General features: G+C 46.0%; 1 protein-coding gene across 4 annotated transcripts in view; it reads left to right on the top strand.

Moving 5' to 3' along the window:
• LOC144762320 (uncharacterized) overlaps window positions 1–23,789 on the top strand; it is a 199,011-nt gene extending 175,222 nt beyond the window's left edge. For all 4 annotated transcript variants that reach the window (XM_078647474.1, XM_078647477.1, XM_078647476.1 and 1 more), the window contains one exon: window positions 21,928–23,789. In XM_078647474.1, the coding sequence (XP_078503600.1) occupies window positions 21,928–23,009 (1,082 nt within the window). In that variant the 3' untranslated portion in view covers window positions 23,010–23,789. The remainder of the gene's footprint in view (window positions 1–21,927) is intronic.
• Window positions 23,790–27,315: the final 3,526 nt, after the last annotated feature.

The following is a 27,315-nucleotide window of genomic DNA, read 5'->3' as shown; positions in this document are numbered from 1 at the left end:
AGTTGTCAGAAATACTTGAGGCCTTTGAGTCTTCGAAGCACACAAGGCCATGTTGTGGAATGGATCTACAGACCATTGTGTATCCCTTCTGGAACCAGAATGGTTCCTCCAAGAGAGAAAAAAGGAAGAGGTGTAGGGGACACCAAGGATTTTTTTCGTCCGTCTTTTGCCGACCCACTAATGTTAATGTTATCAGGGAGTTCTAAAGCGCACGGCTACTCGATTGAGTGTCACGACGCTACAAATTCTAGGAGGGGCTAACCGTGGGCACCATCATGTAGAAATCTCACTATTGCTGATAAAGCCAGGTCTTCAAAGACTTTCTAAAAGGGAGAAGATCCGGGGGGAGACTATTCCAGAGTCTTGCTGCGTGCACCTGGAAGGAGCGGCCTCTAATTCTGGCATAAGCGGATTTAGGGATGCAAGTTAGCTGAAGTGCAGCCGAGCGCGACGCGGGGAGTAGAATTGGAATCTCTTCCTGAGATAGGGGCCCCCATCCCATGGAGAGATTTAAAAGTTGGAAGCATGGCTTTAAACATAATCCTCTTGCGGATAGGTAGCCAATGCATGGTTTTCAAGTAGGTAGACATCCTAGTTCTGGACCCTTGCCGCAGCATTCTGGACCACCTGTAGGCGTGTTGACAAGTATTCTGGGATTCCCAGGTAAAGGCTGTTGGCATGGTCCAACATAGATAGGACCAACGCCTGGACCACCGTTTGTCTATGTGTTAACGGCAGAAGGAGCAGGAACTGTCTAAGCATTTTAAGCACTCCAAAACATGAGCCCACTGCGGCTTGTACTTGGGAGTTCATGGATAGATTATCCTCCATTCTGACTCCCAAATTTTTAACAGTCTTGACCGAGGTGCTGGGAGGGGGGGGGGGAGATATGTCCTGTCGCCAGCAATTTCGCCACACGTTGTCTAATGGTAGGCCGAAAAGTGTAATTTCCGATTTATCTGGATTACACTCAAGTTAGTGGAGCTGGAACCAGGAAAACACCTCAGAGAGGCAGGCATTTATCGCCTCACCTCTAAAGTCGGACTTTTTTTTCCACAGGTGAAAAACAGTTGCTTGTCACCGCATAAGATACAATTTATACTCCGTGGGCTTCGGCCAGATGCGCCAAGGGGGGACATATAAAGGTTAAAAAGTGTGGGACTAAGAATTGAGCCCTGCTGGACACCCACCTTTAAGGGGGGGATGGGTGCTGCAAACGGAGGGGCCAAACATTTTGCTGGTGATTAACCAGAAACTAAGCAAGCCATCGCAGTACTGTGCCCCCACAGCCACATTCTTGGAGCGTACCAAAGGAGCAGGTCATGGGGCATGGTATCAAAGGCCGCTGATAAATCCAGGAGTATCAGCACGGCCTTCCCTCCCCGGTCTAAGGTCTCTTTAATGGCCTTTGAGACCTCAAGGAGCACAGTTTCATCGCTAAAATTAGACCTGAAGCTGGACTGACTCTCGTGGAAAAAATGATTGACTTCAGCAAAGGTGGTGATGACCCCATTGATATATTTTTCCATAACCTTCGAGAAAAGGGGGAGCAAGGATATTGGCATGTAATTCGAGACTGCCTCGGGGTCTGCTCTTGGATTTTTTAGCAGCGGAAGTATTTTAGCATTCTTCCACCTATCTGGAACGAGCCTGGACTCTAGGGATGTTTTGAGAATCCAATTTAGCACTGGGTTTATTACCTCGGCTAGTTGACACCAATGTCTTGGTTCGGAAGGGGTCTGATGGAGAGCCCGATTTTGAGGGCCTTCATAATTTCCAATGAGTTGTCCAGAGATATAGGGGGGAACTGCATAAATAGCGAGCTCCGTGGCTTCATAGGTGGGGTAAAAAACACTCTAATTTCACCCTTGGTCCTAGGCAGCGAAGAGAAGGTATCTTGGATTGTTTTTATCTTCTTATGGAAATAGGAGGCTAGATGGCTCGTCCATGCCTCGATCAGCGTAAATGGTGTTGCCACTGCGTTAGGAGACAAAGGGGCATATGTAGGTAATTCACATTTTGCAATTCTCAAATAGCGATTTTTTTAAGGAATCGCTATTTGAGAATTTCAAAATGGAATGCAGGTAATAATTCGCAATTTTGTTGCAAATCTCTCCTAGATTGCGATTAGCAAATTGCGAATCGCAATTAAGGAATGAGTGTCCCATTCATTCCAATGGGCCAAGAGCCCCATAGGAATGAATGGAGATACATTCTCCAATTGCGATTTACTATGAAAAAATCGCAATTTGAGAATCGCAATTCCAAGGGTGCCAGGGTGTCCAAAGGACACCTGTTGCACCCCTGGAATGTGCCTGTAAGTACATGTGGCACACATACATGCCCTAAGGGCATGTATGTGCGCCACATGGCACTTTGAATTAAAAAAAAAAGTCATTTTAAAAGGAAATCGCAAAATACCATCTACTTGGAGTAGGTGGTATTTTGCGATTCCTTAAGACAAAATCGCAATGTCAAAGGCACTCCTACATAGCATTTAAGGAATCACAAAATTGTGATTCCTTAAATGCTTAAGCAAAAAAAGGAACCGCAATTTTTGCGATTCCTTATTTTGATATGAGGCACCTACATACCAAAAAGGCAGTTTGCGATTCGCAAACACCTTCCTACATATGCCCCGAACTCCTTAACAGTTTTGAAAATTTCTTTGCTATGATTGGCAGACAGAGCTATTTTGGAGGCAAGAATTTTTTGCTGGGGGTGTAAGAGACTCGCTGCTGCCTGTGACCAGGGACTCCAAGGACCAGGAGCCCTGCAACGCATTTCACCTGCGCTGTTTCCATGCCCACAAGCCCTTCATAACGCCTTGCGGTACCCGCTTCTCGGTGCGCGTGCGGGCCCGTTTAAGCCCGTTGTAGCCCGTAGGAGACTGGACCGGGCCCACCCTCTAACGCCTTCTTACGGAGCTGTAAGTACCCTTAAAAACTCTACTATACTTGGTTATGACAATGGTGGGGCGCGAAGGCAGGGGAAAAAAAGCGATGACGGTAGGACATGTAGCCAGGACATTAGACAAATTTATTATGCGGGCGGCGTCCGTTTTGGAGCACAAAATAGCTCTAGCGGAGCGCCGTCTCTCCCTGGACCTGGCACTTACCAAGAGATCTTCGTTGGGGCCTCTGGCAAATGCCCATACACCTGAGTACCCACATCAAAGGGATGTTGCAGTCGGGTTCCCCAGTGGGTTTAAAACCCAGTCTAGAGAGCCACTAAATCGGGCAGAATTGATTGACCAACTACCGACAAATCACGACACAAACATAGTAGTACCTAGCTCAGAAGAGCCTACAACTTCCTCCCAGACATGTGGGCATAGTAAAGGGGCTATTCCCACAAGGAAGCGAACGGGAGCACCGATTCGGGGAAGCAAGTCCAAGCAGCTAAAGCTCAATAATTTTAAGGAAACTCCTACTGCTACTGCTGAGCCAACAGTGATAGTCTATACCTGTGATACCTTCTCTTGACGTGGTTAACAGATCCCCCCCATAACTCCTTCAACTGAAGAATCATTGTTGAAGAAACTGAGTGCTGTTATATTGTCTTCATTACAGCCTCTATAGGGAAGATTGCAACAAATAGAACAAAGGCTAACAAAAATAGAGGAATTAGCTAGGACAAACTTGGACTATATGAAGGATAAAATGGTGAGCTCTGCACAAACCCGAGCAATGACTGTTCCAAATGGCCCTTCATCCACCAACTCTATGTACCTTAGCAACTGCCCTTTTAATCCCCCGAGTACTCTCATTCATCAACCTACTATTGATCATCTAGACAACAACTTGACCATTGCTTCTAATAACACAACTAACGCGCCACAACACTCGGGAGGGGCAACGTTGAAAATGCCTGCCACTAACTTATCCAACCAATTTAAATGTCGACCAATCTAAGTCTGATTTATCCCATATTGACCTACCACCGGAAAGCGCATCATATGTAGTTGTTCTAGCTGGGGTCCCTAAATTGGACATTAATAGAACTGAATCATATATTGAATTAAAAAACAAATCGATTCACTGGCTGAATAACAATAGACCTCTACCAAGGAATGTGAAATGTGAAATTCTGTTTGCCAGAAGAGTGGGATGGGTGGGACATAGACCTAAAGATGTAGAGGGGGATTGTATTGTTATTAATTGTAAGGATTGCAGGGTAGTTGAACATGTTTGTATGGGCTCTTCTAAAAAAAAAAAAACAATCGAAAATTCAATCTCTGGATCTAAGTTATTTCCCCCCATCCCCCCCACGACCCATAGTTCCACTCGAGCTCACTTTGGAAATAATTGGGGATGGCAAACCCAACGTGAGAGCAGGAGCTATAGAGAGGGTATGGGGGGTAACCGGTATTTGCCAGTAAGTAACGGGTTTAGTGTATTAGACCAGGTAGACTGACTACTACCCTCCACCCCATCTGTAGTTGTTTTATTAGAGAAGCAGAGGATCCCAATTAAAGGAGGTCCTGCGGGGAGGAAGAATCAAGACCACCCAATAACTAAGGGAGCAGGAGTGAGTGATGATGGAAGATTATCTTTAGTTGATACTGAGGTAGAGGTTGGAATCCAAGGAACACCGAAGTATATAGTTACCATACCCAGTAAAAGTAGATCAGTCTTTGAAGTTGTATCCCATCCCTGCTTGCACACTGATTATGTAGGCTTACTGGAGAGCACAGGGCCCGAGCCAAACAAAGGCAGTGGTCTAGAGGGCTCTAATGGTGGCCTAAGAGTGCTGTCCTGGAACATTGCGGGCCCCGCGGCCAAACTAAATTTACCGGAGTGGGTAGACTTCATTGATTCCCACGGGATCTGCCGTTTACAGGAGACCTGGGCCGTAAACCCTGTCCATAGAGTGGGGTTTGCTACATACTATGAGCCAGCTGTTAAGGGCCCTAAAGGCAGACCTTCGGGGGGTTTGTGTATTTGGGTATGAACCCACCTTGGATGTGTAGTGAAAAGAGTTGACACTCACTGCCCTGATCTAACTTGTATCTTGCTGACCCATAAAAACCTAGATAAACTGGCACCTATTAATATTTATTCTCGGCAAGTGCGGTATGGTGGGACATCACAGACACTGGACTCTTTGACAAATCTCTTGAATTCTCTTTCGGGTGATGTGCATTTCTTAATCGGCGGAGACTTCAACTGCCATTATGAACCCCTCAATGGTATTGTGCCATCTATTACCACTGATGAGGATGCAACCTGGTTAGTTCCACCGCCAAATGCATACCCGGTAAAAGGATGGTCCCCACTTGTACTACAAATAATTTCACTCACTCTTACTTTTTCCATTAGGGCTTGTAATGGGCGCTTCCCGAGTGATAATCCAGGGCAACCAACATTTAGAAGATTAGGTCAGACCTCAGTAATTGATTATTTTTTAATTGGCATTGAACTGTGGCACAAAGCTCTAGATTTTAGTGTTGTGCAGCGCACGGAAAGTGACCATAACCCTTTGATCACTTTACTAGATTTTTGCTTGAATGATGCAGACCAAGGTTTTGAAATCTTCCCCCAGAAGCGACCTCAGAGTAGTTGAAGGAGGGAGGCGTATTCGTTGGGCCACAATAAAACAATCTATAGAAAACACGGCAAGAATGTACAAGAGTATAATTCCACTGAAAGAAAAGGCAAGTATTGTCTCAGATAACTAGCCTAATCGTGGTATTGGTGAGGACCTGGGAGAAATCCACCAGGAAATGGTCTCAACACTGGCTGATTTCTTTTACAATACCAGGCCTACCAAGCTGAAACATCCCGGCGATAGAAATCCCTGGTTCAATAGGGGATGTAGGTTAGCAAAGCGAACTCTGCTTTCAGCTCTCAAGGAGGGCAATCGGCTATCTATTGCGGAAGCAAGGCTTGCTTTAAAAAAAATCCTTTTTAAAGCAAAATCGGAATGGGAAGCAGAAAGATGGCAGGCTATCAAGTTTGCCATAGACGCAAAGGATGCGAGGGCCTTCTGAAATCTAGTTCATACAGGGAAACCAGAGGGCAAGACTACTACCGACCCAAATATTTGTGAGGAAGCATGGCGCTTATGTTTTAAAGAGTTGTACTCAAATATGTCAACTGAAGCAAGTGAGCTTCCAGCATGTCTTTTAACTTCAGACCCCGCATGGTGTATACCACCTTGTACAGCGGCGGAGGTGCAATTGGCCTCAACTAAGCTCCAACTGAATAAAGCCCCAGGCTTAGATAGGATCACTGGCGACCTGTACAGAGCTGAGCAGGTGGTGTGGGTTCCTTACCTCCGACTATTATTTAATGCAATTTTACAGGGTCTCCAAGCTTCCTTTACGTGGGCGGGGCCGGAGATTATCCCCATCTATAAAAAGGGGTCACCCATGGAGCTGGCAAATTATAGGCCAATTAGCCTCATCGATGTGTCCCAGAAAATTTACGCAAGGGTTTTACTACAATGACTCCAAGAATGGATTAGCGACAAAGATATTTTGATCCTGTTACAAGCTGGCTTCAGGGCCATAACTTCTACTATAGACCAGCTATTTAGGCTCCAGTTACTCCACTGGTAGCATGTTGTTATGGAAGGTGGTAGCCTATACATAACTTTCGTGGACTTGAAATCAGCATTTGACATGGTGGACCGTAACCAGCTATGGAGTATCTTGCTGGCTATGGGGGTTCCACCATATCTATGCTATCAGCTTAAACGACTTCATGAAGGTACGTTCCCCAGAGTAAGGTATGGCAGGAATGGTCTACCGGCGGCCCTGTTTCCTGTTGCTAAGGGGATTAGGCAGGGATGCGTGCTTGCCCCGACCCTCTTTTCCCTCTTCTTAAATGGGCTGATAGAAGACCGTCTCGCCACAAAGGATATAGACTCCCCAAAACTGGCCCTCCGAAGATTCCCCGCATTAATGTTTGCGGATGACACCCTGCTGCTCTCAAAGTCCGCTATGGGCATGCAGTGTGTCCTAAATGAATTCAGCCAGTTCTGTTAAAAGAGGAATCTTGTGGTCAACATCAACAAAACTAAATATATGGTTTTAATGCTAATTCCACCAATTGCCCTCATCCGATGATGGAGGGTAGACCCCTGGAAAGGGTACCCATTTTTGACTATCTGGGTCTTTCATTGAGCAATAAAATGGGATGGGGCCCCCAAATGGCTATGGCCAATTTAAAACTTACCCAGGCAGTGGGGGTTATTTTAAAAGTTCAGAAAAATTGCGTTTTAAAAACCATAAGCCCACCACTTGAAATATATAAAGTCCAAGCTAGGCCAGCATCCCTATACGGGCCGGAATTGTGGGGGCATAGACCATCCATTGCTCTCACAATAACTGAAAATAACTTTATTAGGCAAATTATGACCTTGCCAAGAAACACACCATTAGTGCCGCTAAGGATGGATCTTAATCTTCATTTTGCTTTTTGGGCAATCTAAAAACTGTTGGCGTGCAAATTATAGCAGTATGTCTGTCAGTGAGATAGTCATAAAGCTCTGGCATAGTGAAATCTGGCCTCATCAAAAATAATTTTCCGAATTTCAGAAGTGGCTAAAGGAAAGGGGGGCGGGAGGGAAAAAGAAGGAAGGAGAGGGGGATTAAACGCGAGTGTGGGGGTTGTTTTAATCAGTTGAGATTATTCAGCTGGTTCCGGGGGATGTCATTGTTCAGTCCATTGATGTGCATTTGTAATCGGTACACCCATCTTTGTTCCTTTGAGAGCAATGTTCTGTGCGCTCAGTTTTGTTACTTTCTCTATGATGGTCCACCTCCGGTTGGAGTCAGAATGGTTAGCTTCCAAAAAGTAGGCGCCCCGTTTTGTGGTGTCCCTCCTGCATCTAATCGTGCGTCTGTGCTCGCTGATACAGAGTTTTATTTTCCTTGTTGTCATGCCAACATACTTTAAGCCACATGGGCAGGTAATTAGATACACCACGTTGGTGCTATTGCAATTCATGTGATTTCTCTGTTCCCATGGTGTGTTGAGTTCCAGATCGATCGTCTTGGTATAGTTTGTCAGAGGGCACACTGTACAGTTTCCACATGGGAAGTGGCCCACAACCAGTGGTAAATCCCAAGGAGTATTCTGTTTGTTGGTGAGTCTGCTGGTATTGCTATGCGCCAGTGTATCTCTGATACTGCGGTTTCTTCTGAATGAAAATAATGTTTTTTTTAAGTTTAGTGTATCAGATGTCCAGATACGGCAGTGTCTGCTTATGGTTTGTTTGATCTGGTTGCAGCCCGAATTGTAGATCGTGGCGGATATTAGGGAACTGTTTTCTGGTCTATTGGATTTTTCAAGTAGACTCTCTCTGAAAATGTTGGGTACTCTCTTTTTTTTTTTTTTGCCTTTATTTAGTACATGGATTGGGTAATCGCCGTCCTGGAGTTTCATTGTTAGGTTTTCTGCCTCCTTTTGGTAGTTCTCCGTCTTTTAGCAGTTGTGTCTGATGCGCATGAATTGCCCTACTGGTTGATTCTTTCTTAGTGCTCTGGGATGCGTACTCTCAAAATGTCGGATGCTATTTTGGTCTGTGGGCTTAATGTAAAGTGAGGTACGGAGTTTCCCCTCTTCGGGCAGGATATTAATATCTAAAAAAGACGTGTTATTATGTGTCATTGTTCACTTTAGTTAATGGTTCCTTTTATTTATCCATTCGTTGAAGGAGTCGGTACTGCTGGTATTCACCTGCCTGATCACCAGGATATCATCAATATACCTGATCCAGAGGCGTATCTGGTTGCTGTATGGGTTGTTGGCCCAGATGTCGTTATTCTCAAACCAACTCCGATACAAGCACACTGGGGGCAAAAATACTGTCCATTGAAGTTCCGTGGCACTGTAGGTAGATCTTGTCCTCAAAAGGGAAAAAGTTGATTAGGGCTAGTCTGGCCATTTCCCTGATCCAGTCACTTGGTGCATTTCATTTCCATTCTTGACTCTGCAGAGGATCTCGGATTACTTTTAGGCTCTATTCTTGAGGAATACCGGTATATAGTGCCTCTACGTCCAGGCACCTCATAGTTTCTTTAGATGGATTGTAATCAACCTCTCGTACGATGGTTAGGTGGTGTGTGATATCTTGCATATGATCTAGCATTGGTGACTAATGGCCTTAGGTACCAGTCAACAAACTGTGACAAAGGTTCTAGAACCGATCCAATGCCCGAGATGATTGGTCTCCCCGGCGGTGGAGTTCTTCCTTTGTGTATTTTGGGGATTGTGTAGAACTACGGGTCTGGGTTCCGTGGTGGTTAGGTACCCTCTCTCTTTGTTGTTGTTCCAGCCCCGTGTACTTGCTTCTACCAGCATCTTGATTTTTAGTTGAATTCTTCTCATTGGGTCAGTGTGTAAGACCTTGTAGTGTCTCATCTTGTTCCAGTACCAAGCATGCTGTTATGGAGTTTTCCTTGTTTTGGATAACTATAGCCCCACCTTTATCTGCTGTTCTCTCTTGTAGTGAGAGAGTTGAAGGCGGCAGTCTCACACTTGGAGAGATTATGAAATGTAATGGGTCTCGATTTGCATTCTTCAATGTCCTTTATTACTGCCTCTTCAATAGCCAGAATTTCTGGAGGGATGGTAGACGGAGGGGGTTAGATGTTTTTTTTTTTTTCTTGAGTAGTGTATCCTTCTGTATAGGCTGGGGGGTTGTTAAAAAATAAGTCTTTGATCCGTATCTTCCTAAAGAATTCTGGATGTTCACTTCTAATCTTGAACCTATCCATCTGTTGTGGGGATAAATCAGAGTCCTTTAATCAGTACTTCAAGTTTATCTTCAGAGATGGGTTTGTTGGACAAATTGACCACCATGTTCATTGGTTGCTTAGGCCTGGTTGTGCTTGTTCCCTGGTTTGACTCTAGGTGTCTGCTCCCTCTATGTCCCCTGGACGCACTGTCCCCCACCCCTCTCCGACCTCTTCTCCCACATCTTCCGCCAAACCCTAAAAAATGTTGGTTAGGGGGATTGGCTCGGTAGAAGGGTATTGTTTGTGGTATTGGTGGGCCCTGTTAAGGAGGTGGGGTGCATCCGCCTGGCCAGTACATCATCTGTGGGTAGGTCGGGTTTGCGAAGTTCCATTTTGTTGTCCTCTGCAACCACTTCTAGATTTATTGGCTGATGAGCTATCGCTCAACCAATCATCTGTGTCTGAAGTGGTTGACCCAGTTTCGCTCCTTCCTGATGTATCCACATCTGATCCGTCTTTTTTATAGTAATCATCCTTATTAAAAGGGTACACACGTTCGTGGGAGAATCTTTTTAGGTCCTTCTGAAGTTTTGTAATCTTACTCTGAAGCAGGTAGTCATTATGTTCAGAGATTTCCTTGTTAAATTAATCTAGTTTTCTCTTGTACACTGAGATTTTGATCTGGGTGCTGAGCATCCTCACTGATTTTGTAAAAAATTTTTATCAGCATGGTCTCAGAGATTCAGTTTGCCGTGTTAATGATGAGTATCAACCAATCGCGGGTACACGAAACATGATTAGTGACCACTCTTTCATGAACAAGGGATCTTGAAGAAAAATGTGGGGTTCATTCATCACAATGAGCCCTGTTCGGTCTGCATAGTCACGTAGGTACTCTGGCATAATTACCCCGTGCAGCAACGTCTTCATTTGTTCTCTCTTTAGTTCGTCCCAGATTTGGGATTGTGCCAGGCTCTCGGTGATGTTCGTGTCTGGTAGTAGTGAGGGGGTTGCCAGGATGAGAAAGGCCATCTCACCCTTTTAAGTGAGGCCCATCTGTTCCTCCATGTTGGTAGGAAACAAGGGGGGGAAACTTGTAATGTGTGACCAAGTTTAGGCCAATGTGAGGAAAGAAAGTGGACCAACTTAGTTTCTTAATAAATGTACCCTACAGCTGTGCGCTGCACAAATCGTCTCATTCACAAGGTAAGAGACCCAGGCGGGGGCCCTTGAAGGGTATGGAAGTCCTCACAAAGGAGGTTGGAGGGGATATGTCCTCCTAATAAATGTATCTACAGACAACTGGGTATCCTTTCTGGAACCAGACTGGTTCCTCCAAGAGAGAAAAAAGAAGACATCTAGAGGGCACCAAGGATTTTTTCATCAGTCGTTTGCCGACCCACTAATGTGGGTGGGAAATAAGACTCTCTTCTTAATATAGCCCTCACTCAATCAATAAATCAGGATTTTGTAAAGCTTGCTACTCACCCGTGAGGGTCTCAAGGTGCTGGGGGAGGTTGGGGTGCAGCTCCGGTTCATTCGAAGTGCCATTTCTTGAGGTTCTTTCTGAAGGTGTGCAGGGTCAGGAAGTGTCTGATGTTGGCCAGGAGCTTGTTCCAGGCTTTGGCTGCGACGTAGGAGAAGGCTCTTACGCCAGCTCTGTTGCTGCGGGGGAGGGGGGGTCTCTGTTAGGGGAAAGTCAGCGGAGCGGAGTTTCCTTTTGGGTGCGTTGAAGAAGACTCTCCCATTGAGATATTTGGGACCAATGTTGTGGAGAGCTTTGTAGGCAAGGGTGAGGAGTTTGAAGGTTATTCAATTCTCGACGGGAAGACAGTGGAGGTCTCGCAGGTGTTGGGTCATGTGTTCGTTTTGCTGGTGTATGGGGTGTAACTTTAAAGATAAAATTCCTCCCCCACTCCCAAAGTATCCTTTTATTATTGGAGTGGGAGGTAAGGTTTACAAATGAAATAGTAGGGTTTAGAGGATGTGATGGTCCTATGACCCTAACTAGAACACTAACATGTTTCAGCCCTTCCTAATGGCCTGTAAATGGTCTTGGGCTTTCGTCAGGATGAGATGCGATGAAGTCACTTCCCCCAAGAACGTGAGTGAAGAGTGGGCATGTAACTTGCATGTGTGCTATAAATATTTGGAACACGTCTGATACTTGCCGCTGTAGTTAAGAGGAATTACCTGTAGAAGAAAAAGGACAAACACAAACCCATAAATGCTAACTGCAGTTAATGTGCTGTGAAGTCCAAGGAGGTGTACTGTTGCTGTTAAACTTCACAGTGTTGTCCCCCCGAAAATATACGTGGTGGTGCTTGGTATTTAAGAAAATGTACACCAGAAAGGATAGTGTTCTGATCTGGTGGCCTAAGAGACTGTACATCAGTGGCACTCAAACACATATGCTCAATATGTCATGTGCATCATGGGTTAAACATGCATGAGATTAGTGCATGATTATTAATTGTGTGTGTGTAAGTGAAAATGAAATGTGTCACACATGCACAATGTATCCTAGTGATGTAAGCCAAAGTCATTTCCAGCAGTACAAAGCACTCACCCCATATTACCAGGGTGTTTGCTCCCAACGGGGGCATGAGAGGGAAGCCTTGTAGGGACATAATGGTTAAAAAAAAGTATGAGAAAATGCAATGGGTATGAAGAAAATGGACCGATAACCTCATGAGACGTAATTACATAGTAGGTGTCTTGTTGCTTAAAGAAAGTGGCACTTACTTCGTCAAAGGTCCATCCCTGACAGTAACCTACAGTCGGCTCTACTCCGCCGCTTGTCCTCTAAGTTAGACAATACTAGAGTTATAGATTTCATGAACAAATCCTGGAACATTCTGTTTTAAGGAATGAGACACATATTTCTTATTACTGAACCCAGTTCTCTGCACTATCTACGGACTTTGTTGCCTTAACACCCGTTTTTCCACATAGCCCCTCTGACAGTTTTTCCTCTTCCCTTTATTTCATTAAATGAGAAACACTACAAAACTTATCATAAAATGGTGTATATGAATATAGAATAGATTGTTAGGTGTGGTGTGGCTCACTGGTTAGAGGCGGCAGACCCGGAAGCAGAGAGCGGCCCGGGACCAGGGTTCAATTCCCGACGCGGCAGGGTCGTGGACCAGGGTCAGCGGACTCGATAATTCTCGCCTCGGTGCCTACTCTAACCAGGGATCACACTCGGCAACTCTGGGTATTAGCTGGCCTCATCTCTACAACGGCCCCCCACATTCGCCGGGGATGCCTGGTTTCACCTTGGAGATACCCAGTAGGGACCATCTCACAGGGATAGCCAGGACGGGTTCCCCAGCGGTCTACAGCGCCACGACGCCTCAGGGCAGCAGTGCGCTTTACAAGACAGATACATTTACATTTACATAAAAAATATATTCCCCAAATTTCTCTCGTTTAGTTTCACTTCATCTTTCTTTTATTTAGTTTACAGATCACTATGAAAATAACCTTTTAGTGTAGCGTAACATGAACTCCTTGGTACATCTACCAACACGGATGATCAACTTCTTTAACCTGTTAAATCCATGTATGGAGGAACCATTCCTTCGTCACATGGCTGACATTACGTGCCGAACTCTGCATGTTCGAGGCATGTGGGCTGCTGAATTCATATCTCTAGCATAGATCGCCGCCTAGTGTTGGGTCCGGATGATTGCACACTGTTGTCCTGGAAGAGTCTTCGAAGTATCACGAGACAGGTGGCTCCTCCCCTGGACTACAGTGCGCATGGGCATCGACTCCATCCCCGGATTGTTTTTTTCCGCCATTGGGTTCGGATGTACTTTCGTTCTCTCAGTTCGGAATCGACATATTCTCGAGGCCAAAAGGCCTTTCTTCTATCTTTATCGTCGGTATTGTTTGCGTTCGGTGCCCAGTTCTGTTCGGACTCGCCTTCCGAGTTCGACATTCCGGGAGTCGCGTGACTCTTGGAGCTCGAGGCCCAGTAGACGCAACAAGACCCTCGACAACGCGACATGGAACGGAGCCCGTTCAAGAAGTGTCCCGTGTGCGGATCGAAGTACCCGCACATCGACGTCCACCCGGTGTGCAACAAGTGCCTGTCGCCGGACCACGATGAAGCCAACTGTATGGCTTGTTCCAGATTTCGATCGAAGAAGACGATTCGGCTTCGGCGCGTGGCGCGCATGGAGGCCCGGCAGTCGGCCCCGGCACCGGTGGACATCTTCGACAGCGACGAGGCAGACAAACACGACGTTCACCTGCAGATTTCGCCTCCAGCGGAAGAAGTCGAAGTCGACCCGCAAGTGGATGTCGAAGACCTACCCGTAGCAGATGTCGTCGACGAGGTAGGAGACGACGATGAGGCCTATGGGGCCATGGAAGATAGCTCAGAAGACGAGCTATGCCCCGTTCGAACTCTTACTAAGGCTCAGGTCGAGGGATCGCCTATCGGCCTTACCCAAGACCTTGTACCAAAATCCACAGCCCCGCCTCCGGGCCCGGCTACGGACACTTCGGCGGAGCCGCCATTGAAGAAATCGAAACCGAAAGAGAAACCTTCGGTCTCCGAACACCCTAAAGTGGTTCAGGTGTAATCGAAACTGAAACCCTCTGATCCACCATCGACACCCTCGTCCTCCGGGGTGTCGGAACAGCCCAAGCCGAAGAAGCAAGTCGACCAGGCCAAGTCGGTGAAATCCGTCCAGCCGCAGCAGCCTAAAGACGTCGAGGTGCAGCCCAAAAAGGTCGTCCAGACTCCGTCCAGCAAGGGCGTCGAACCGAAGTCCGGATCGGGTATCGAGCCGAAGCAGAGCAAGGCCGCGGCACCGAAGCCCGCAAAGGGCGTCGAGCCAAAGACCGGCAAGGGCATCGAGATGAAGACCAGCAAGGGCATCGAGCCAAAGGTTGCCCAAAGCACCGCCACAGGCACACCTCGGACCGACCAGCCAAAGTCGTCGACCAGCGAGTCTTCCAGCGTTGCTGGACCGAGGTCGTCTGTCGTATCGACGAAACCGTCCGCTTCATTCACGAAGCAGGTCTCGGACTCACTCAAGCGTATCAGCGACAAAGCCTCGGCTGAAGAGCCCAAAACGCCTTCCGCGCCGAAACAGTCGGTACCCACCTCCAAGTCATCGACGCCACTCCTCTTCACGTTACCACCGAAGGTGGCACCTAAGGCATTCGCACCACGGGCAGAGCCCGGAGCGAAAACGCACGGTGCTGTGGGGTCCACGCCTACTCTCCCGGCTGGGGGATCGACGCATCGACCACCATTGCTGGAGGTACAGTCGGAACGCTTCATCGATGCCGACACTGGGAAGCTTACGCTTTACAAGCGAAAAATTACGGCGCCGACGCCTTTGGAGTCGTACACCATTCCCTTAAAGCGCAAAAAGCCTGCTTCTGATGCACCAGTCTTGGTCGAGCCATTGACCCCTCGGACTCAGAGAATTGCCACGCCCTCGCCAACTTATTCCAATGCCGAGGATGATGGGGATCAAGATGACGAATACAGCTTCCCAACCCACGCTGATCCTGATGCACAACAGGATGCATGGTTGGACACAGGTGACCAGGGTGATCAAGGGGATCAGCAACCCACTTTCGACCCTCAGATATACACTATCAAGACGTCTCCCACTGAGGATTCTGCGGCATTCAATGCCTTGATTGAAAGAGCGGCTAAGAACCACGACGTGGAACTCAATGCTGACCCTGTAGAGGTGGACTTCCTCTTTGACACTTTTTCAACAGCTGAGAAAACTGTGAAAACTCTCCCAATGCTCAAAGGGGTCCTCAAACATGCAGCGGACATTTTCAAGGAGCCCACACGAGCTCGGGTGGTAAACCCTAAAATTGAAAAGAAATACCGACCAGCACCTGGTGATCCCACTTACATCAAGGGCCAGTTGCCATTGGACTCTCTGGTCGTTTCTAATGCCCGCAAGAGGGCAAATTCACAGACCACGGGTGAAGCTCCTCCCCCAGACAAAGAGTCCAAAGTGCTTGAAGCATCGGGAAAGAGGGTAGCAGCTCAGGCGGCCAATATATGGCGTATCTCTAACACGCAGGCACTCTTGGCACGCTACGACAGGGCACACTACGACACCCTAGAGACCCTGCTGCAACATCTCCCAGACCAATATAAGGAGGCCGGGGAGATGCTTATCCAGGAGGGGAAGCTCATCTCCAACGCTTTGATAAAATGCGCACTGGACGTTGCCGATACTGCAGCCAGGGCGATTAACACCAGTTTGATGCTAAGACGACAGGCGTGGCTCAGAATCTCTGGATTTAAGCCAGAGATCCAAACTACCATCCTCAACCAACCAGTTAACCCTGAGAGATTATTTGGTCCCGAGGTGGATACCACCTTGGAAAAAATTAAAAAGGATACAGAGACTGCCAAGTCCATGGGAGCTCTCCAATCCCAGCAGTTTAGGGGGAGCACTTTTCGTCGCTCAGGCAATAGGGGTGTTTCCAGAGGCCAGATGTCCCAGCAAACACAATTCAATAAAGGTGGGGCGCAATCCTCTTACCCCAAACAAAATAGAGGAGGTTATCGGGGCAACAACGCCAAGGGCAGAGGCAAGGGCAACAACAACTCCCGTTCTTCTGCCTCCAACAAACAGTGACGCCCTGTCACTGCCCCCCGACCATTCCACGCCTGTTGGGGGGAGACTCCAGCGGTTCCTGCCAGTCTGGAAAAACATCACCACAGACAGGTGGGTCAGGAAACTTATCCAGTACGGCTATTGTTTGGAGCTCACATCCACTCCACCCAACATACCACCAAAACACCGTCCTATGTCCACGGAGCATTTGCACTTATTGCAGCAGGAGGTTCTCGTCATGCTGCAAAAGGGCGCTATAGAGCTCGTGCCAGTGGAGGAGGAAGGCACAGGGGTGTACTCCCTGTACTTCTTAATCCCCAAGAAGGACGGGTCCCTCAAGCCTATTCTAGACCTCAGGCCCCTAAACCAGTACATTCTCTCAGAACACTTCCACATGCTGACGCTGCAACAGGTTCTTCCACTCCTCAATCAGGGAGACTTCCTCGCAACCTTAGACCTCAAGGATGCTTACTTCCACATTCCACTCCATCCTTCACACAAAAAATACCTCAGATTCACCATTCAAAATCGGCATTATCAGTTCAAGGTCCTTCCTTTCGGAGTGACCACGGCCCCCAGAGTGTTCACCAAATGTCTAGCGACAGTAGCGGCGCACCTCAGGAGACAACACATCCAGGTCTACCCTTATCTGGACGACTGGCTGGTTCAGGCAAAGTCGGCCCAGCAGTGCGCCGCCGACATGTCCCACACCATTCACCTTCTTCACAGTCTGGGGTTCTCCCTGAACTATCCAAAGTCGCACCTTCAGCCAGCCCATGTGCGGCAATATCTGGGTGCAACCATCAATACTCTGGCAGCCACAGCTCAGCCAAGTTCAGCGCGGATCAACAACATCCAGTCGCTAATCCAACAGTTCCAACCGCAACGCTCGCTTCAAGCGAGAGTGTTCATGCAGTTGATGGGCATGATGGCCTCCTGCATTTTCATAGTCCCGCACGCGAGGTTACATATGCGCCCGCTCCAGGAATGCTTAACGCATCAGTGGAACCAGGCTCAGGGACAGTTGAAAGACCTAGTGTTGGTCACCGGTCGGGCGTACAACTCTCTGCATTGGTGGAATCCACACAACCTTTGCAGGGGCCGACCGTTCCAGGAGCCTGTCCCACAAATCATCCTGACGGCGGACGCGTCTCTCCAGGGATGGGGAGCTCATGTACTCCACTACACAGTGCAGGGACTATGGACAATACAGCAAACGAAGATGCACATCAACTACCTAGAACTGATGGCGATCTTCATGGCATTGAAGGCATTCAAAGTACATCTGTGCAACAAAGTCGTGTTGATCCGGACGGACAACATGACAGCCATGTACTACATCCAGAAGCAGGGAGGTACGCACTCTCCACAGTTGTCTCATCTGGCTCAGAGCATGTGGAAGTGGGCCATCCAAAGGAACATCTTCCTCATGGCGGAACACCTCCCAGGCACGGACAATCAGATGGCCGACCTGCTCAGCAGGTGCAGCCACCAGATGCACGAGTGGGAGATACATCCATCAGTACTCCGACCGTACTTCCAGCAGTGGGGTCATCCACAGATAGACCTGTTCGCCACAAGGGAAAACGCAAAATGCCAAAGCTTTGCCGCCAGGTTCCCTCACCCACAGTTGCAAGGCAATGCGATATGGATGAACTGGTCAGGCAGATTTGCGTACGCTTTTCCCCCAGCACCTCTCATACCGCTGGTGGCAAAAAAGCTAAAGCAACACTCGATGACTCTCATCCTGGTTGCTCCAACATGGGCACGCCAACCATGGTACACCACGTTTCTAGAACTCTCCGTGGTACCGCATCAAAGGCTCCACCTCACGCCCAAGCTTTTGACGCAGAGCCATGGCGACATTCAGCACCCAGATCCGCAACAGCTCAACCTGGCGATCTGGCTCCTGAAGTCTTAGAGTTTGGCTACCTTGACTTGCCTCCTGAATGCATGGATATCATACGGGAGGCAAGAAAGCCCACCACCAGAGCCTGCTATGCAGCAAAATGGAAGCGGTTTGTCATTTACTGTGCTACACACAATATCAACCCGCTAGATGCATCCACTCCCAACATCATCTGCTATTTGTTACATCTTTACAAATGCAATCTAGCATACGCTTCCATTAGGATACACTTATCCGCCATAGCGGCTTATCTCCAGAACAGGCAGCATCTCTCCGTCTTCAGAGTGCCTGCCATTAAAGCCTTCCTAGAAGGCCTCAAGCGGGTCATCCCTCCCAGGACCCCGCCAGCTCCTCTATGGAACCTCAATGTGGTCCTCACCAGGTAGATGGGCCCACCTTTTGAGCCTTTACATTCATGTGAGATTCAGTTCTTGACATGGAAAGTGGCTTTTCTTATTGCCATTACGTCTCTGCGACGTGTTAGTGAGCTACAGGCGCTCACTGTACAAGAGCCATTCATTCAAATTCACTCCAACAGGGTGGTGCTGCGCACTAACCCCAAATTTCTTCCTAAAGTGGTTTCGCAGTTCCATGTCAATCAGACCATTGAACTGCCCGCATTCTTTCAAAACCCAGAAACAGTTGCCGAAAGAATGCTCCACACTCTTGATGTCAAACGAGCCATGATGTACTACATCGATAGGACCAAAGACTTTAGGAAAACACAACAACTCTTTGTTGCCTTCTCAGCCCAGCACAAAGGCAACCCCATTTCCAAAGCTGGTATAGCCAGGTGGATCGTTAAGTACATTCAGATTTGCTATCACAAGGCTAAGCGCACTTTAACGGTCCCTCCGAGAGCCCACTCCACCCGAAAGTTAGGGGCCTCTATGGCTTTCCTTGGTAATATCCCTTTGGAAGATATTTGTAGAGCAGCCACATGGTCTACACCACACACATTTACTAAACATTACTGTGTAGATGTGCACTCCAAGCAGCAGGCAGCTGTAGGGCAGGCTGTTCTTAAAACGCTTTTTCAGACTTCTGCAGCTGGCACAGGCGGCCGCCGTTAGTGGAGGAACTGCTATGTATTCTATGCTATAGATATGAATTCAGCATCCCACATGCCTCGAACTGAATATGCTACTTACCAGTATGCATCTGGTCTTGGCATGTACGGCTGCTGACATTCATATCGCCCGCCCTCCTCCCCGGTGCCTGTAGCGGCTGCAGACTTTTTAACACTTACTCTTAGCATGGCCATCGCTTACACTATTACACTCCATCTTTGTCACAATGGCTAAAAACAATCTGGGGATGGAGTCGATGCCCATGCGCACTGTAGTCCAGGGGAGGAGCCACCTATCTCGTGATACTACGAAGACTCTTCCAGGACAACAATGTGCAATCATCCGGACCCAACATTAGGCGGCGATCTATGCTATAGATATGAATGTCAGCAGCCCTACATGCCCAGAACAGATGCATACTGGTAAGTAGCATATTCATTGTCAACACCAGCTGAAAGTGCACAACAGTCCTTGGATTGGGAGCAAAGACTCATTCCATCAGGTAGAGAGGACGAGCCCCTGCCCTACAACCAATGAAAGTACGGGCACCCAGGGAGGCATCGCCGACCAGGAAGTGCCTTTTGCTATGCGCAGATGCGGGGAGACGTACTGAACCGGTACAACCACTGTCACTTACAAGACAAGCAGGGCAGACAGGGATGGACCTTTGACGAAGTAAGTGCCGCTTTCTTTAAGCAATGAGACGCCTGCAATGTAATTACATCTCAGGAGAGTAGCTGTCTCTTTCCTTCATCCCTATGGGATTTTCTCATACTTTTTTAAACAATTATGTCCCTACATTGTGTGACTACAAGGCCTCCTTCTCATGCCCCCATTGGGAGCAAACGCCCCAGTAATTTGGGGTGAGTGCTTTGTACTGCTGGTAATGACTTTGATTTACATCACTAGGATTAATTGTATATGTGTGACATAGTGAATGATCATTAATTGTGTGTGTAAGTGAAAATGAAATAATCGCATGCATGTTTAACCCATGATAGACATGAAATATTGAACATATGTGTTTTGAGTTCCAGTGATATACAGTCTCTTAGGCCACCAGATCAGAACACTATCCTTTCTGGTGTACATTTTCTTAAATACCATACACCACCACGTATAGTTTTCAGGGGGACAAAATTGTGAAGTTTTGCAGCAACAGTACACCTCATTGGACTTCACAGCACATCAACTGCAATTAGTATTTATGTATTTGTCCTTTATCTTCTACAGGTAATTCCTCTTAACTACAGCGGCGAGTATCAGACTTGTTCCAAATATTTTTCACACATGCATGTGGCATGCCCACTCTTCACTCACGTTCTCAGGGGAATTGACTTCATCGCATCCCACCCTGACTGAAGCCCAGGACCATTTACAGGCCATTAGGAAGGGCTGAAACATTGGTGTTTTAGTTAGGGTCATGGGACCATCACATCCTCTAAACCCTACTATTTAGTTTTTAAACCTTCCCTCACTCCCATAATAAAGGATACTTTAGGAGAGGGGGAGGAATGTTCTCTTTAAAGTTACGCCCCCATACACCAAGTGTTCGTAAGTGCTCCCTGAAATATGTTGAGCTCACCCCGACCTTTAGGAGTTGGGGAGAGCCTGATGATGAAGCATGTCACTATTAGAGTGAGGGCTATATTAAGAAAAGGGTCTTTTACCCTTCCCAACCACATTAGTTGGTCGGCAAAAGATTGATGAAAAAATCATTGGTGTCCCCTAGACCTCTTCTTTTTTTTTTTTTTCTCTCTCTTGGAGGAACCAGTCTGGTTTCTGAAGGGATACCCAATTGTCCGAAGACGCAATTAATAGGGCGAACATATCCCCTCAACCTCCTTTGTTAGGACCTCTCTACCCTTCAAGGGCCCCCACCCGGGTCCCTTACCTTGTGAACGAGACATGATGTGGAATGCACATAAAGGGGGCTGCAGACACCAGAACGGTACTGCAAGTGCTGAATTACTCACACGTACAATTAGAAGATGTGAAGGGCACATGGGGAAGCAGGTTGCAGAAGAGAAGGCCATAACTGGTGTACATGGACTAAATGGATAACATAAAGGGTAAAATATTAAATAAACAGCAGAAGACAGGAGAGCACAGGAAAAGGGATGATTACCCAAGGAATAAAATTAACAGAAGGATGGGTAATAAAACTAATTTAAACTGTAGTTGATTTAGCAAATGAGGCAAGGGTGTAGATAAGGTTTTCTTCTAAAATAGAGGCCTGAAGATCTTTGTGATGTTATCTATAGTGATATGTTTGATTATCTTTGAAGTTGTTATTGCTACTTACTGAGTTAAATTTAGGATATAATAGTATCTAAATTATCTGTTCCTCTCCCTTGAAGTAAAATTGCTGTTTGAAATGGAAAGCGCTTATAATTGGTTTTTTTTTATTCAGTGTTCGACTTCAATGATTATCTCCATTGTTAAATTAAATGTGCCTCACATTCCTGAAATATAATAAATATAGTGATATTAGTGGGGACTGATTTTAATACAGCTTTATTTTATGCATGTTTCAGGTCTTTGCCAGCCCACTTTTATACCTTCTCAGATGTGTGTGTTGAATATTTGTGGCACGGCAGACTATTTTATACTTATGTGCTGTCTTTTTTTCCCCTCAAACAGTGAACCGTCCAAAAAGAAAACCTAGGAAAATAAATAAGGAAGAAGTGAATCTACAGAAAACTCTGCAAAATAAATGTAATATTGGGCAGTATTGGCAGAAGAAAGAAAATCAAAAGGCACAGAAACCGCCACCTAAGAAGCCAAGAAAAAACTCTGAAGACAGACTAGTTCTAGGCAACAAATGTGAAAGAAGTAGTAGCAAATCAGCAAAGTTCATTCAAGTTGAGGAATTCAACAAACGAGAGAAGAAGCACCCCTGTAAAGACTGTAATAAGAGATTTCACACTCAGCAAGCGCTTATGCATCATAAGAAGACCCACACAGGTGAAAGACCATACAAATGTAATGAGTGTTTCAAGTGTTTTCGGCAGTCTTCTCATTTGGTAGCTCACCAGAGTATTCACTCGGGACTCAAGCCTTATAAATGTAGTGTATGTGGTAAAAGCTTCCGCCAGAAAGCGACACTAATTAATCATGAAAGAATCCATACAGGTGAAAAGCCCTACATGTGTAATGTGTGTGGGAAGACATTTAGTCGGTCAGAGTGCCTCAGTGTACACCAGCGAATTCATACAGGTGAGAGACCATATCATTGTTACGTCTGTGGGAATAGTTTCAGCCACTCTGCTACATTAGTGGCACATCAGCGAAAACATACAGGAGAGAAGCCCTTCACATGTAGTGAGTGTGGGAAAGGTTTCAGTCGCTTTGAAAATCTAACCGTTCACAAACGATTACATACTGGTGAAAAACCTTATTCATGTAGTGAATGTGGAAGGAGGTTTACTCAGTCAGAAACCCTTGTCATACACCACCGTGTACATACAGGGGTGAAGCCATACACATGTAGTCACTGTGGGAAATGTTTCAGGCACTCTGCATCCCTAGTTGCACACAAGCGGATACATACAGGAGAGAAACCATACCCATGTAGTGAATGTGGGAAGAACTTTAGTCAGGCATCATCCCTGAGACTACACAAGCAATATCATGCCCGAATGAAATACCCGTGTGATGAATGTGGAAAGAGTTTTAAAAACGAATCGAAGCTTAATAATCATAAGCAAATACATGCACAATAAAAAACCAATTAGTTTGTTGTAGTTGATTCCAAATAGCTCAAATAAACTGACTAATGAGTTTGGTACAGTATGACCACCTTTCCCACAGTGAAGTCCCAGTTGATGAATGGCTGACAAAATGTAGCCAGCTTCTTTATTCAGTCTTTGACTGAATGTCTGCTAATGTGCTTTGAAGAGACAGTGGGCGTGATTACAAGGTAAGACCTTATTTATCACCCCTGATTAATAATGATACCACGTGGCACGTTATTTATCTGGTGTGATCAATGAGACCTTTTACGAGTTGATGGGAATTAAATGCAAATGTTGGTGTTTAATGCACCAAAATCTGCATGATAGAGTAAATACCGTGTGTTTTCCTCTTTTACATTTTGCCAGGTTTGACCTGCCAAAATTGAACTGAGTTGAGTTATTTAAAGCGTCAAATTTATTGTCGGATGTGTTAAATATCTTCAAAGTTGTAATTCTGACCCGTGCATGAACCGAAGCATGAGCCGGAATTTTACAAGCAATTTGTAATCGGACCCAAAGTGTTTTAAGTAATAGTTCTTCATCATGAGTAAAATGTTCACATTTTATTAGATGTTATTTATCTATTTAATTGTAAATTCATGCATTTATTAATGCACATTATTGAATTTGCATGCAGTTCAGCTCTGCCATTTGAAATAAAATAGGAAAAAATGACAGACCAGCAGATGGAGGTTACATCCTACAAGCTTAAGTAAAAATAAAAAAAACTATACTGTGCCTTTAAGGCTAGAGGCTAGTTGAAAGCTAGATGCTTTTGTACCACTTGTACTTGTGTATTAGCACTTGTTCTGGTACATGGTTCTTTGTTCCCTCTGAGTTTCAGGAAGAGGGAGGGTTGTTCATTAATTCAGCAAGTACTTCAATAATGGAGAACTAGGATTACGAGGAGGCAATGTTTCTTTCTCCATCATGGGATCTTTGCGGATGTTCATGTATACTTTAGAATAGGAAGCTCCCCTCCAGTGGCCTTAATCGGACTAACTGGACTTTATTTAATTATAATTAAGTTTATACAGCTCTCTCTACCCTTGACAAGGTACTGCAGTGCTTTGCAAATGGGTAACACTGTACTCTGGGGGAAGTGCCATGGGTGGGAGCCTGTATCTGCTAATTGGCATTTTTGAGTAATTAAGATTGCGAGTGAGGACTGGAGTTGTTCTTTAACCTTGTTTTTTGCCACTGTGCCTAAGCAGGAATTTGGAGTCCAGAGTAGAACATTTGAGCATAGAGACAGTCTTGCGCTCAGTTACACATATAAGAAAAATATTGTATGGTGCTATTTAGCCACCTGGATCACCTGTGCAACCATCCTAAAACCTGCATCAAGACAGTAAGGTCTTGCAAAAGTATGATCTGATCTCATTGTTATTGCTATGCAAATATTTATAGTGGGAATGTTTCTGAGCAAGGGGATACAGCTGCCGTAACTGTAGTCAAACAGGCTATACATCTCCCCTACAATGACATTTGCTTTCTGGAAATAGTGAATTTTGCTGGATAAAATCCAGCAGTATATAGTCTGATTCTGCCATTTCTGTTTCTTTTGGGCCATAATTATTGAAGAGTTAATGTGGAATTTGTGTTCATTGTGTCAATCGTGTGGTTGGACTTTTATGGTAGTGAAGGTAGATAGGGAATGAAAGTGGGCAGCGAAATTGAGGGTTCTGAGAGGAAATCTGATGATACTTTTGGGTGAAAAGATTTGTTAGGTCAAAAGAACTAATTTACTCTGAAAGGCGATATAAATCACATAGAGCATAGTGCCTGTACCTCGCGCGCACCACAGGGAACATGAACCGCTATAGGAAAGTAATTTGCCGTGAGGGATGCTGTATTGTAGATTTATGCATAGATTCACAGTGTGAGCCTATTAACTTGATTAGCACTGGAGGAAGACGTTTTTCTGGTGGGAATACTTGATATCGTTCAAGGAAGTTCTTGACTGCGGAGCTTCTGAAAAGGAGGCTTGTGACAGATTTGTTTTAAATTGTGATAGGAGTAAGGCAAACTTAGTGCAAGAAAACTGAGGACCTCTTCCCTTCTCCACTGAAAGAAACATTACATTGCAAAAAAGATCTTAGTATAAGAAGATGCAAGTACACAGCATCCTGCTCTTAAAGAATCCAGGTTTGAAATGCTGTATCTGTGGCTCAGAACCACAACTCTGATAGGTTACAAACTCCTTAAGGGATAGTGTGCCTATGCTTCAAGAGGATCTGTCTGTGATTGAAAGATGGTGTTACTGTTTTCCAAAATGCAAGATACTTTTTTTTTTTTCTCCTCCCTTACTTCTAGACACTGTCTCCCATACCAAGATGATCAAGCAGTGTACAACAATGCCAGCCACACAAACCCAGAGTGCTGCGGGAGCATATATGGTTATATACCACCTATGATGGTTTAACCCATAGATGTCACAATGTTCCACTATTTTCTGACTATAGGAGCATTGAAGCTTGGTATTCACATGGACACTATACAGATGAGGCTCTTGGAAAATGTTAACACATCGTACGATCACACACATTCCAGGCTGCTTTTAAACTGTTTTGATTACTCATTGAACCAGGCAGTAAGATTTGTGTGTGACGGTCTTGTCAAAGCTGCAATATTTTTGCTCACTAAAAAAGTATAAGCACCTCAAGCATGACCCCCTGAGATCAGGTCCTGAACCTGACTTCCCAATTCTGTTTGTGTTAGCTGTGAGAAAATAAATGTACTTTTGCATCTATCTTCAGCTCGATCAACGAGGAAAGCAAACCGTTAGTGAAAGCTTAAACAAAGGTTTACAGCACTTTAACCAAGCTCATGAAGTTGGCAAATGCTTTTGTGGTGTTCTGACGGTAAGTCGGAACTTTAAAAATGTACAAAATTGCCATTAGGCCTACTGATTGAGTAACTTAATAAAGTTCCTACTCCCAAAGACTCCACTACTTTTTCTTAAAGTAGGAGTAAAATATATATGTTAGAGACATGTGTGCTGTAGATACATATGCTTTGCATACTACTTCCATCTAGTGTTGGCTCCGGATTTTTGCAAGTTGTTTTTCTTCAAAGAAGTCTTTCCTAGTCACGAGGTAAGGTGATTCCTCCTTTCGGTGATAGTGCGCATGGTCATCGACTCCATTGTTATATTGGTTTTTTTTTTCTGCCATTGGGTTCGGGCGTGTAGTGCTGCACTCCGGTTTGAACCGGTCTTCTGGTTCACCTCGACGCACAATCCTCTTGTTTCGGCAATGGTTTCAACTTTATGATTAGAAAGCCTTGTGGACAGCCTTTGGGCCCAACCGCACCGGGTCAGCTCTTTGTCGATGGATCGGACGCCGTTTAAATTATGTCTGTGGTTCCATGCGAAGTATCCGCGCACCGACTCACACAAAGTGTGCAACTTGTGCTTGTCTCCTGAGCACAAAGAAGAAGACTGTGACACTTGCAGATCGTGTCGATCAAAGAAGACTCTTTGCGAGAGATGCAGTGTCAAAACATCAAAGACATGGACATCTTCAGTGAAGATTCTGGACAAGAAGACATCAAGACAGAAGAGGAAGTAACCTTCTCCGAAAAAGACTCCGAACAAGACTCTGAATCTAAGCTCGAGATAGACCTCAACACCGAAGGACTGCCACAGAGACAAGGTGACGTGAGTACCAAAGACCCCTTGCCACCACTAACTGTTCAGAATAAAGTTAATATGTAGCCACATACCAAGCTATAAATTACAAGGCTTCGGCACCTCATTTGCTTCCTGGCCAAGGTCTGCACCGAGACGACGTTTCCGATGCCTCTCCTCTGGGCCCGGCTCTGAAACAGCCAGTCAAGCCTGCCGGCTCAGTACCAAGTCATCAGAAGTCCTCCTCGGAACAGAAGTCCTCCTGTTCCAAACACAAGTCTGACTCGGAGCCGAAATCCACCGCGCTGAAAGCCAAGCAACCTTCGGAGCCAAAACCTTTGGCGCCGAAAGGCCAGCTTACGCCGGCACCGAAAACTTCGGCACTGAAAAAGAAAGATCTGAAATTAGACATTATTCCATTCACACCAGATCCAAAGCAAAAGCAGCTATCTATTAACCCTGAGACTGGCCATATCCACACCAAGCTGCCTCAGAAACACAAGCTTCCTGATGAGGACACTTCTAACAAGATCACTTCTAACAAGTCCTTTTCATCCACCACCTGCACCGCTTCCTTCTCCACCTGCGAATCCTTGAATCCTTTGCAGATTACACCACCGGATTCTCCACAATCTCATCATCCTGATGATGCTGATGGCGGGG

Source organism: Lissotriton helveticus, chromosome 6 (genome assembly GCF_964261635.1).
Source record: "Lissotriton helveticus chromosome 6, aLisHel1.1, whole genome shotgun sequence".
NCBI lineage: Eukaryota > Metazoa > Chordata > Amphibia > Caudata > Salamandridae > Lissotriton > Lissotriton helveticus.
This window is presented reverse-complemented; position numbering and strand designations above follow the sequence as displayed.